Source organism: Physcomitrium patens, chromosome 14 (assembly GCF_059467195.1).
Source record: "Physcomitrium patens ecotype Gransden chromosome 14, ASM5946719v1, whole genome shotgun sequence".
Classification (NCBI taxonomy): Eukaryota; Viridiplantae; Streptophyta; class Bryopsida; order Funariales; family Funariaceae; genus Physcomitrium; species Physcomitrium patens.
In genome coordinates, this window is record NC_143423.1 from 8,969,276 (window position 1) to 8,982,844 (window position 13,569).

The window sequence follows — 13,569 nt, forward strand, 5'->3', positions numbered from 1 at the left end:
TAACCATGCACTGATTTCTTTAAAAGATACAAAATATTTTTCTATGATAGTAATACTATAAGAAAGTTTATCATTATGTTACATTTATTCCAAACAAGTTCATGAGTTTATGTTTATAATGATCAGTATGTTAATTTCAACGTAAAATTTATTTACTCGTATCACGAATCATCAGTCTTTTGCAAATTCGCTGACCAATTTTTTCAGAAACTTTGTTTTCATAGGTTTTCTGTTTCAAACTGAATTTCATGCTTTCTCAAATTTCACTCAAACCATCACGATCTTATTAAAAAGTTGTGTAGTGCACTGAATTTGAAAGAATTTTGACTAAATTTGCTCTTCGTCCTCAGTTTATATTCGTCATTCTAGTCTAAAATTGGGTCATACCCACATATGTTATAATATAGTGGTTTTATATTGACAATTGTGTTTATATTTATTGCAAACTGAACACTTAAATTTCTGAATCCTCAAATCTGTGCTTTAGTTCTGACATATGCCACATATATTATATGCATTAATTTTTACCTGCATTATAGAACGAATGATGCATGTATTCATTTTTGAAAGCATTGTATTTCCTTCCAAAAGTACCATTCGGTTACTCAACAATAGCAAAGAACGATATATATATATATATATATATATATATATATATATTTTTTTTGGGGGGAATGTTAAATAGACCCAACTTTTTATTAAATTGACCTACCCATGCTAAAAAATATGATAATCATGATGAATGTGGTTGGTTTTATTGGTTTCAGATCCAATAATAGAGAAATGAATCAAGACATCATTTTTTCTTTTTAGGATGGTTAAGATGGATGGATCAATTCACTAAAAGCCTGGGTCTACTTATCATTCCTATATATATATATATATATATATATACACATGTGCGCACACACACAAGTATACCAAAATGACTCTGGTAAAATAAAATAAAAAGTATTGAAAAAACTCCTTATCTCTCTTGTTGCTTCATCTCAATACCTCATTTAAATCAATGCATCGATTTTTAATAAATTAGACATGGTAACCCCGAATGATCTGTCACCTCACGTAGATGACAACGGAACCATGAGTTGCTTTTCTTGTCGTAAACCCCGTGGTGTAGCGCGCGACCATAGTCTGTGACAATCATGTTTTTGGAGCTGCTTCACCATCTCTGCAATCCATGCAATCTTCTAGGTCCCAATACGGTGGTCTGCTAGTAAATTATTGAGTTGGAAGCATGGGGATCACTAAACCTTGATTTCGGGCACTTTTCGCTGTTCTGAATATGTCATTCCAGTCCAATCGATTGTATAATTCATCTTTTTGTGCTCTGCCGCAAGGCTTTCATCTACCTTTATGCAGGTTGCTACCGAAGTGAAAAGTTAGTTGTCTAGTCAGCGTTTGTAGGTGCATTTGTGTTTTTTTGCATTTGCATTTCTATTTTGCATTAAAGATTTTTCGACTAACTTAAAGAACTAGTAGGGCCAGGACCTCTTTCATGTGTTGGTCATCCACTCTTTCTAAAACTTGCCTTCTAGAGCTTCTTGTATTTTCAATGTGTTAACAACTATCACTGGAAGTGGCAACTATTTTTGCTAGAATTAAAAAATACTCTAATAATGATCCTGATTGGGAATCAATGCTCGGATAAAATCGCAGCCGAAAATCAGAAAGTTACATAAAAAACGCCATTTCTTCAAAGATACTCGTCCTTCAGGACTCTACAAGTACAAGCCTAGGATACTGCTAAGTGCAGCCAAGGCTGGTAAAGCCTGACTTCCAAATTCATAAACAATCTCTTCGAGATTTTCCTAGATTAGCAGATTTCCGGTACAGAAAGTTCTTATGAAGTTAATAATGGTCTCCACTGACTAATCCGAGAACCAAACCCCAATTCACACCAATGTTTCAAGGCATCTTCACCGGTGATTGTAGCCCACCAGAAAATAATAACTAAGATATAACTGAAGCATGTCTGAAACACGAGCGTGTCTGAAGCGTTCACAATGTGAAGAATCGTCATTTGCCTGTAAGCAATTTCTTATCGATGCGAATGCGTTGTGGTGAAAGTGGAGTCGCTGGCTATCTACTTTCGCAAGTCCTCCCATTTACAGTACTGACCACCTGCTAGAGCTCGATAGTAACGGTCTGAACAGTACGCTGGCCTACCGTTAGCAGCAGAAGCTGCAGCAGCTGCCATGTCATCATCATTCATCACTTCGGGAGGAGGATTTAAAATATTTACTTTCCTGCACAAGAGATGCTGTGTTTATCAGCCGAAACTTCGAGAAGTGGTGTCAATCACATATCAAGTTAATGTATGAACACCTACGTCAAAAGAAGGCAGTAACTTAAATATTTCATGTGCCTTAGGAAAATATCTGGGATTAGGAAAAAAAAGCACAAAAATTGTTACCTTAGGACGGTTTTATTGTCAGCCGCAATGGCTTCCGAGCGATTCCTCGGAGGTGGGTACATAACGGTATCCATATCTTGCTGAGGAGGCAACAGTATTACTAAAGCTGCAGTTGCTGTGGCCAAAAGTGCTCCTGCTCCAATAAGTGTCTGCTTCAGCCGGTTCATAACAGGCTTCACCTGTGATTCAGACACTCACCAATCAAATTCCGAAATTGAATACTCGAAATTTCAGCCCATTTCTCTATATCAACGTCAACTGAGAAACGGCTGTAACAGTGAATGGGTTAGCCAGAAAGATTCGATGTCCAACAAACTATAGATGCACAAACTAAATCACTCTTTCTTCGACTATCAAATTTATTTGAAAAATCCTCACGGGAAACATGAACATGTTTGTTAAGAAGTGCTCGAACCTGATAGGAGCCTAGTAGACGATCTCGGGCAAGGATCTGCAGCCAAAATCCAAGTCAGACATCATCTTAAAAACACAAGGTTTACAGTACTTACATGATGAAAATAAAGCTAATTCATCAGTTCTAACATGTGACACAGATATCGGTGGAGAACTACCACAACTCGTACCTCTGGTGGTTTCACATAAAGCTGACCATCATACCAGCCAGTTTCCTCATATGGCACAACTGCTGAAAGAAGCCGGTCTCCTACGTAACTCCAACCCTGCATTCAGAAAGAAAAGTCACTGTAAGTAGTGTTCTATTGATCGGTTAGTTTCACGATAGCTAACAAAAACCTAGAGCGACGTGATGAGCACTCTAAAAAATATAGCGTTATCCATTCGCAGTAGCTATGCAAATCCTTGGAGGGTGCAACTGCAACAAATTATGCCAAACCACACTTTTACTCACTCTTTAAAAGCCCCAGAACATCGAACTTGCATAAGATATCGTGTGTGCGTCAACAAACACCTATTACATCGACCAGTTAACGCTCGAGCACTTCTCAACAAACATGTTAAGCAACTGTGAGAATGCAGAAGGGGGAGCTACCAAGTACATGCGCAACACCAACACTGAAACAGCAAACAATGATCCAGCACCTCCTGCCAAAAAGAATTTCAATGGTTCCTGCAAACCCCAACATTATTTTCTATCAGAAATTATCACGGAACAAATTCTCATGTACACTGAACAATGAAATTGTTTTAAATCCAAATTCAAATCTAAGCACAGTCAAGCAAGGACAACTGCACTATGTGCTGATACCCCACACCAACCAGCTAATTTCCGAAGCCAACGAAACAACCGAATACTCAACACAAATAGATTATTCCGCACAATTACTGAGGATAAACATGCAAAATAACGCACTAACTCACGCATCAAAATTAACTCTCAACATAAAATTCTATCTTTCTTTTTGATCAAGTTCCTTAAGTATTAATTCAAGTAGTAATAAATTCGTACACTGCCGCTATATTATGTACTACTTAAGAATTCAAAGACCACAGTGCAGATGCATCTACATGCGAAGCAGCATTTTAGACACAATTTTCAAATCAAGATAGATATCTCTACACGATGTATTGCTGTCAAAGTATGATGACATCGTACAGGAACGACGATGATCCTGGATATTCCTGGTCGATGTGTTAACTAGTAACTTAAAGAGTTCAGATTCTAACCCACATACGTTGCTGCCAACATTTTAAGCTCTTAAATACAAAACCCCCAAATAAATGTCTGCCACAATGCAATACTCTGCCGAGATTTACACTAATCCTAAATAGTTCCGTAAAATACAGCCGAGGGTTTTTCTGATGACTGCTCTACTGGAAGCATCGCCTTAACACCTAGACGTGTTTCCAGCTCGATGTAAACACCTTTAAGGAAGTAACCACTAATTAAATGACAAAATGGAATTACGTATTAACCACTAAATGCATACAGATAAGGCCCCACTAATTGCTGTTGCGTGACAACTTACAAAAATCCGGATCAATCTTAAGAAATTACTCCATATTCAAAAATAACAAGGATTTTCACTGTAACTGTCTCACGTGAATAAATACCATACCCGTGTGGGCTCAAAACTAGCAGCAGCAATAGGTCCACCAAGTAACAAGAAGAAAAACACCCAGAGTGCCCCCAAACGAATCCCGAATTCGACAGCGCTTAATTGTGCCCATGAATACAGAGTAGCTTCCTTCAAAGCTGCGAGTTCATTCACCTGTCATGTCCGAATCCAGATGTTACACGCAGAAAAAAAATCAAGGTCAGGGCAGAAACCCTGAAATTTCAAAAACTGTATCTGCTCGACACACTTAAAATTATAAGAAATGAAAAGGGAAAAAGGCACATACCGGGCGCTGGTCGGAAGGAACCTCAATCTCAAATGCAGGATCCCATTCATAGTCATCGTCACTACTCCAATCATCGTTGTCATTTGAAAATGCAAGCACTTTGAGATGCCGATGATTATTCAGAGGTGCAAACTTGTACTGGATAGGAATCGCTTGTCTGTGCGTAAATTTTGTGGACCAAAAGCACCACGTCTTAAGCCTCCGGGTCTCAGATAAGCTTTTATGATGATAACTAGATAATTGACCTGATGTTGGAATCATAGCACCCTTGGTCGAATCAAACCGTGTATTCATCCCAACCGACTCCATGTTCTGGCCCCGATTTTACTAACTAAAACCGGAGCCCAATAGGCAGGCACAATATGCTTTGAAATTAAAATCCGGATGAGAATATGCAACTCAAACTTGTAGAGTGAGTAGAATGTCCTCAGCTGAAAACGCGAGCTCGTCGGCACAAACCTTCAGCTGGAAAACACGCCATCAATTTAGTGAAAACTACCATACAACACTATTAAACTAACCAGCACCTACTAAACGACATTTGCTTCACCTTTGACAAGAAAAAAAATCTTCCTCAGAAAATCCAAAAAAAAGACTCTACTACTCATTCACTACCACCACTTCATGCATTCCACATTACAAACTCCTCCATCAATTCCACAATTACAGAGTAGAGCTACAACTAAACCACTAACCGAATTCCCTCCCACAAACACACGAAGCGATGAAAATCTGTCGCAGCGTGATCCCTTCTCAATTCAAACACCACGCATCTAAAAAAAAAAAAAAAAAAAAAAAAAACAAAACAAAACAAGACAAAACAAAAAACAAAAAACAAAAAAAACAGAAACAAAAACAAAAACAAAAACACAATCGAGCCTCAAGCCGCCGCTAGCTACCTGTAAACTCCGAATCGCTTCGAATCTCCAAAACTTTCCAAAACCCCTCACATTCCAACAAGAACATGCGCCAGCGCGCAATTCCCTGCCTGCCACACCGAGTGCATAGGAATTCGAGGTGTAGCAGCGCAATTGAGCGAGGGAGGTAGGGAGGGCGGGGGAGGGAAGGGAGGAATCCAATTCTCCACAGACAGGGAAGATTGAAAGGGGGGAAGCTAGTGGCCCTGGCAGACCGCCATCTTTGAATGACTCCATCCACACATACACATCCCCCCTCCCTCCATGGGCATGCGTGATCATGGCTCCACATGGCATGATCCCGGGCACAGGCCGGGTGGGGGGTGTGGAGACCGGGTGGCCCGGTGCGGGTCGGGATCTGGATGCCACGGCCTTGAGTCAGGCGGTTGAATGATCACAGTATGTTGAGGGACTTCAAAGTGCTCGAGATTGATTTCTCTGGTTCCACCATGGTCTTACGCGCTCCGTCAGACGAACGGAAAGACCGGACGGACGGGTGGACGGACGGGTGGACGAACGAACAAATACTATAGTGACAGCGCTCCCTTGGCACATCCTTGATAGTTTCGAGGATTTTTTTTTCATGGGTGTCTCTTTTTCTTTTCCTTGTGACACAGAAACCGGGTATACTCAATGCATTGATAAGAGATGAAAAGTATTGAAGATATATTTAACTTTTAATATATCCTAGTAGGGCAAAATGAAGAACAATGTGACATGTGGTGAATTATTGATGACCATTCTTCTTCACTTTCAAAGATTATCACACCATTTTGTGGTATAAAGTTCCACTTCATTGTCTTCTACATTATAGGACTGATTTGGTGTCTTATCATTTAAGATTTGTTTGATTGTTTTATACGATTTGTCTCAACTTTGGGTTGTTATGTCAATTTTTTCTTTTAAGACTTTCCAATTGATTTGTTCATATTCTAATAAACTCCATCAAATCATTTTTTATTTTATTTTTTTCAGTATAAAGGTCACTTCATATTTTAATTGCACAAATAAATTTTCTTATTTTAATCCAGATTATCCACAAGTGTGATTCTCTTAACAATGAACAAAACTTATAAAAGCATTTAAATTATGAATAGATATTATCTACAAAAATGACTTGCTTCTATGTAAAAGCATTCTATGGCCCCCATTTTTTGGGACTAGATAACAATTTATTTAAAATAGAAGTGGGATTATTCTAAATTCTTCCAACTTGATAGTAATTCCAAAATCTGTTAATAATAGTTTTTTATTTTTAGAAAGTATACAAAGAAAAATAAATGTTAATATTTGTACTAACTTGATATTATTAATCTTTGATTTTACATTGATCAAATAGCAATTAAGTAAATATAATTATTTAGATTAATATTATTTACTACTATTAAAGTGAATTAAACTTATTATTTAATAGATCCAATGGCCAAATTTTGGTACTTTAGACATAAATAGCTTCAAGATTTGGTAGATTTGAAGTTTAATTTTAATATTATCTTTAGTTTAAATATTTTTTTCTATCAATTTAAAAAAAATCAAATAAAAATATTTCTTGTTAGATATTGATTTGCAAGTATCAATTTAAAAATATTTTTTTTATATGTCAAAATTAAAAAATTATGGCCAAAATTTAAATTAGAAGGAATTTATATAAATTACTAGTTTCAATCAAATTGCATATAATTCAACTTTAATAGAAACTACAAGCATTAAACTTAGATAAATAAAAATAAAAATAAAAAAGAAGCTAAAAATATATGTTAAAAAGAAATTAATATATATAATTATTATTATTTTCAAACTTTTATATCAATAATACTAATAATAATAAATTTGGCTTTGTACTTAATATTTGATATTATCTCTTTGTTCTTTTTTTTCTTTCTTCTCTTAAAATTATCAACCTAGGTTATTATTCATATTATTTTGATTAATTTTTGGTAATTAACCATCTTTTTTTTGGATAGCTATATGCTCTCTTAAATTAATTTATTCCAATTTAAAATTCAAGATATTTGGTTTTATTTAGGACAAGTATTTTTTTCTATTTTTAAACCATATTTATTCAATTTTTATGATAGTTGATTATTTCTAATCTAACTTCTATAATTTAGATTCTGTTAATCTAATTTTTATATAGGCTAGTTATTTTTAACTTACATTTATTTTTGTTCTTAGACCCTATTGGTTTGAATCTACTCATTGGATTGGTTCCTTCAAATTGCCTTTGGCTGATTGAACCAATTAGAAAATATCTCTATATATTAACTCATATTATTTTTATGCCATAGTAGCTAGTTAAATATTACTTCTTTATAGGATTAATATTTGAATTATATGTCATGATATTTAGAAGAGAAATTAAGTGCTTTGCTTCTTTGTCATTAAATTAGTTTCAACAATATCTTATAGATAGGCTTTTTAGAAGCTTCAGAAATTCAGATTTGACTTTGAACATATTTTTAGTTAATTAGTAAGTTAGAAACTTAGCCAATAAGTTGAATGTGTATAGCACATGGATGAAACTTGCCTTGCAATTTAGACATGTGTCCCATGAGTTAGATATGTGTCAAAGATTCTATAGAACATTATAAGGTAGCTCCTAATTAAATCATCTTTACTCTTATCAACGCATTTTTTTGTTTTTAATCTTATTTCAAGAGTCTCTAGTTTGCTTGTCTTTAGAAAAGCCATTCTAGTTATAATATATTACTATCTTTGAATAAATATCTACTCTTTTTCAGTGACTTAAAATTGTATTGAGAATTTTATTTTTTAAGATTTATGTCCTTGTTCAATTAAAATAATTCAAAAAAAAAAAAAAAAAAAAACAAAACAAAAAAAAAAAAAATTAAATTCCATCTAAGCTTCCAAAAACTATTTTTTTTATATAGTGGATTTAGATACTAAATAAAATTTATCTTTAGCATGAAATATAAAATCATATAAGACTTTGTCATTGGCTCTAGAAAAGTCAATTTCTAATAAAAATAATAAATTTAGAAGATTTGGCTTAGCTTATGGTTTATAATATAATTATAGTAATATTAAGAATATATCTCAAAAGAAAAAATTTTATTTTTTCTAAGTATATTATTGATATTAGCATTGATTTAAGTTTATTTTGAAAAATATTTGTATATATTTTATAAAAGATATTTAATGGGATATCTTACAAAAAAAACGTGACTAAAAAATCCACTCTAATTTCTTAGTCTAGTCCTCTTATTGTATTTATGAAATAAAAAATACTAAGTTTTACAATACTCTAAAAAAAATATTTATTTTCCAAAGATTGGTAAATCATTGAATTATTGAAATTTACTAAAAGATTGTAGAAGATTGGTAAATCAATGAAATTCTAAAAAAATTACAAAAAATTGATTCCAATTATATCTAATATATAAATATATATATATATATATATATATATATATATAGTGATTCAAAAAACTATTTGAATATTGACATATTATAAAAAAAATGGTGTATTACAGATGAATTGTAGTAAATAATGACATGTGATTTGTATAGCAAATAAAGTATTTCCTTAAAGCTACCATGAAAAGAATCCATGAAGTAATTGTGAAGCTATGACCAATCTAATTTGGAGAAGTATTAAAATAATTTTTTGAGTGAGGTGTTTAATTTTTGGATTCTATCAATTATTCAACATTATAACATTCTATCATTATCAAATTTACTATGACAATATTATTACTAATCTAATAACATCATTAATGCTTGTTAGTAGTTATAAAAGAACCATTTTTAATCACAATTCTTGACATGGATATATTCCAAATTACTACATTCTAGGACCTTCTAGAATCTTTTGAAAATTTTTAGAACCTTCTGGATACTTGTAGAAACTTCTACAATCTTTTAGAAAATTCCATAGGCTTCTAAAAGTCTCTTTAGACTTCTAAAAACTTCTATAGAAAGTACCATAGACTTTTGTAACCTTCATTATAGTATAAATATGAATCTTTGGAATTACTTTTGCTATCAATTTTATTCTTTGTCTTTAATCTTGATGTATTTCTTTGTGAAATTCTTATATCTTTACAAATTCCTGAAACAACTATGAGACCTATTTCTTGCTCTCTCTAAGACAACATCACTCCTACTTTTCTTCATTCTCAAAAATCTTATGGCAAAATTGCTTCTAAACTTAGTGTCAAGGACAAGAACTCGATGAAAGCTAAAGAGTAAGTGAGACTTTTCTCAAAAAGAAATAGGACAAAATAGAAATATGTATATTAAGAAAGAAACTGGAATGGCTATTGCCAAAATACAAGAAAACTAGAGACCCTTGAAACTAGACTAGAAGCAAGAAAGGAGTTGATAAGAGTGAAGAGGGCTTCACTCTTGCCTCTATATATACTATCTAACTAGAAGCCACGTGGCGATGTTCTATAAGACCTCCAATATATGTTGACTTTCTAGGCCACATGCCTTTGCTTGCAAGGCAAGTTTTCTATGGATGGACCACGTAGTTAGCTTGTTCTTTAAGCTTCCAACATGTGTGGCACATGGCTAACTTGTTGACCAAGTTTCTAACCTAAAAGTCAACTATAGACTCCTATAAAGTCAAAGCAGCGTCTATGAAGCTTCTAAGAAACTTCTCTAGAAGATATTACACAATTAACCTACTTTTATCTACTTTTACATACTTTTATCTATTCATATAGGTAATTATATGTATGTCCGTGATATTACCCCCCTTTCTAGGGACGAGTTCCACGAGGAGCGGTGATTATATATTGAGAAAATCTAATATGCGGCGAATTGTATTTGCTACATACTCTGATCTTTGTTCTCTTCGAAGATAGTTGATGGGTCCTCTTAGCCATCGATAGTGTCCCATTCCAGGGCGAGAAGACCACCCTGTTATTTGATCACTGTTGAGGCCTTCATAACTTCCTTCAAATAATACATTTGAAACACCATCAGGAGTCGTTCCTATCTCCAATAATATCACCAAACATCGAGAATCTCTTCCAAGGTCGTGATACCAAACGCGTTGTATCTCACCATCTATTCGAGGAAGAACATGTCATTCTTGAGGGTCTTCATCTCGGTTGCGTCGTCTTGAAGGTTGTGACAATCGCAATGTCTCATCCGGTAAGTCAGCAAACGAAGGTTCTTGAGTTGAATCCACTGGTTGTTGGCTCTCCATCTAATTAGCGTCACAAAATGCAAAGAAGTTACAAACAAGGATAGGAAATTGAATGTTATCTTGCCTCAATCTTGTCTCTTTTATAAGAGAGGTTTTCATCTTGGTTTTGATGGATGTCGTTGATGAAAAACTTTGACTTTAGCTGATGCATTTGCTAGATTCCTGGATGGCTCCCATGTGCGCTCACTAATATCATATCCGCACCAATGAACAAGATATTCCAGCTTATTTCGGCACCGCCTTGAGTCTAATATCTCTTCCACCTCAAATTCTTCATTATTATCTACTTCTATAGGAGGCGATGGCATTTGTCTTCTTCCTTCTATATCCACTGTCTTATATGGTTCAAGAAGAGATACGTGGAATACAGGATGGATCTTCATTGACTCCGGTAGATGTAACCGATATGCAACTGGGTTGATCTGTTCAGAAACAGAAAAGGGGCCAAGCCTACGATAGTCCAATTTGTCACAAGGTCGAGTGGTCTTGATATTGCGACGAAGTAGCCATACCTTATCACCCACGTTGAGTTGTGATTGCTCTTTACGATATACATCTGCATTTATCTTTTGTCGTTCTTGAGCTTTCTTCAACTGCGCCTTCATTATTGCATGTAACTCTGACAACCGATTTGCCATATCTTCTGCTGCAGGATTATCAACTTTTGAAAAATCAAAAGTATCAAGTCGTGGATGATAGCCATAATTGGCAAAGAAAGGTGTTTGTTGCGTGGAAGAATGTACCGTATTATTATAAGCAAACTCTGCCAATGGCAGAAGGTTTGTCCAATCATCTTGTTGGTAGTTGATGGTACACCTTAAATACTGTTCCAAGACTTGGTTTACGCGCTCTGTTTGTCCATCAGTTTGAGGATGGAAAGCTGAAGATAGCTTTATGTCCACTTTTAAAATCTTGAAAAGAGTCCTCCAGAATCTCGACACAAATTGAGTTTCCCTATCCGATATGATATCTTTAGGTAATCCATGATAGCGATAGATATTATCAATGAAAAGCTTAGCTGTTTCTTCACTTGTGATAGATTTTGTACATGGCATAAAATGTGCCATCTTGGTGAAACGATCTACTATCACAAATATAGAATCATAATATCTTGAGTTTGGAAGATCTATGATGAAATCCATAGAAACAGAAGACCATGGTTGTTCTGGTATAGGTAATGGCTGAAGAAGTCCGTAAGGTCGATGTCGAGGAATTTTTGATCTTGAACAAATATCTTATGATTGTACAAAGTCTTTGACTGACTTCCACATTTGTGGCCACCAAAAATCTCTTGATATGAGTTCCAAAGTCTTATTATATCCAAAGTGCCTTGCTGCTGGAAAGTCATGACGTGCTTGAAGAACACGCAAACGTGCTTTTCCTTATGGAACATATAGGCATCCTTCAAAATATAATAGATTATTCTTGAACTCGAACTTAGAAGAATCATGAGACTTGGAAGAATTATTCTCGATATCATAAACAAGAGGATCTGAGGACATACTGGACTGGATTTGCTTGAGAAAAGTTGAATCAACAGTCAATGTTGATTTCACTGCTCGGAGATGAAATTGCTCCGGTTTCAAGAGGACCGTTCTTTGTTGCTCAAAAGCTGCATCTCCTTCTTTTGGTGCAAAATAAGAACGTCTAGACAGGGCATCGGACAAACCTTATTGTTTTTCTGGCCGATAAGTGATAATGAAGTCGAATCTTGACAAAGACATACTCCAACGAGCTTGACGACGATTCAACACGCGTGCTGACATGAAATACTCGAGGTTCTTGTGATCTGTATACACAGTGACTGGACTAGAAGCACCTTCTAGATAATGATGCCATTCTTGAAAGGAATCCACGATCGCAAGAAGTTCTTTATCGTGGATCTCATAATTGATCTCGGCTGTTGAAAATTTTCTTGAATGAAAAGCTATTGGATGAAGTTTGTCATCTGTTCCCATTTGTGATAAAACTGTACCCAAGGCAAAATCCAATGCGTCTGTTTCCATAAAAAATACCTTGGAAAAGTCAACACGATATAAGACTAGTGCAGAGACAAACGATGTCTTCAAGGCTTCAAATGCTGATTCCGCTTCTTGATTCCATTGGAATTTATCTTTACTAGTCAAGCGTGTAAGTAGAGCTGCAACTCGTGAGAAGTCTTTGATGAAGATCCGATAGTAATTGGCAAATCCCAAGAAACATTGGACATCTCTTACAGTCTTTGGAATCTTCCAATCCATGTTTGTTTGGACTTTCTTAGAATCCATCATAAGACCATCATTTAAAATGATGTATCCTAAAAAGTCAACTTGAGTAGTGTGAAATACACACTTTTCTATCTTGGCGTACAATCCTGCATCTCTGAGTTTTTGTAATACTTGACGAACATGTATTTCATGTTCTTCAACATTCTTGGAATAAATCAGGATATCGTCTAGGTAGCAGACGACAAAATTGTCTAAGAATTCACGAAATACATCATATATGAGATGTTGAAAATCAGCTGGTGCATTCGTGAGTCCAAAAGGCATGACATTATATTCAAAATGCCCGTACCTGGTTCGAAACGCAGTCTTCTGTTCATCTCCTTCTTTGATTCGTACTAGATTATATGCTCCTCTTAGATCTATTTTTGTATAGATCTTAGTTTGATTTAACTGGTCAAGGAGTCCTGATATCAAAGGTAATGGATACCTGTTCTTGATTGTGATCTTGTTGAGTCCTCGATAGTCAAC

The 13,569-nt window shown here is 34.9% G+C and overlaps 1 protein-coding gene across 1 annotated transcript; it reads right to left on the minus strand.

Moving 5' to 3' along the window:
• Positions 1-1,674: 1,674 nt before the first annotated feature.
• Positions 1,675-5,816, minus strand: LOC112291952 (protein CONSERVED IN THE GREEN LINEAGE AND DIATOMS 27, chloroplastic). The gene is made up of 8 exons (XM_024539986.3): positions 5,638-5,816; positions 4,739-5,203; positions 4,453-4,605; positions 3,426-3,503; positions 3,001-3,096; positions 2,832-2,867; positions 2,417-2,595; positions 1,675-2,249 (listed from the first exon to the last, which is right to left on the minus strand). The coding sequence occupies exons 2-8, from the start codon at positions 5,045-5,047 to the stop codon at positions 2,087-2,089; spliced, it is 1,014 nt and encodes a 337-aa protein (XP_024395754.1). The 5' UTR covers positions 5,048-5,203; positions 5,638-5,816; the 3' UTR covers positions 1,675-2,086.
• Between the last annotated feature and the right edge of the window lie 7,753 nt (positions 5,817-13,569).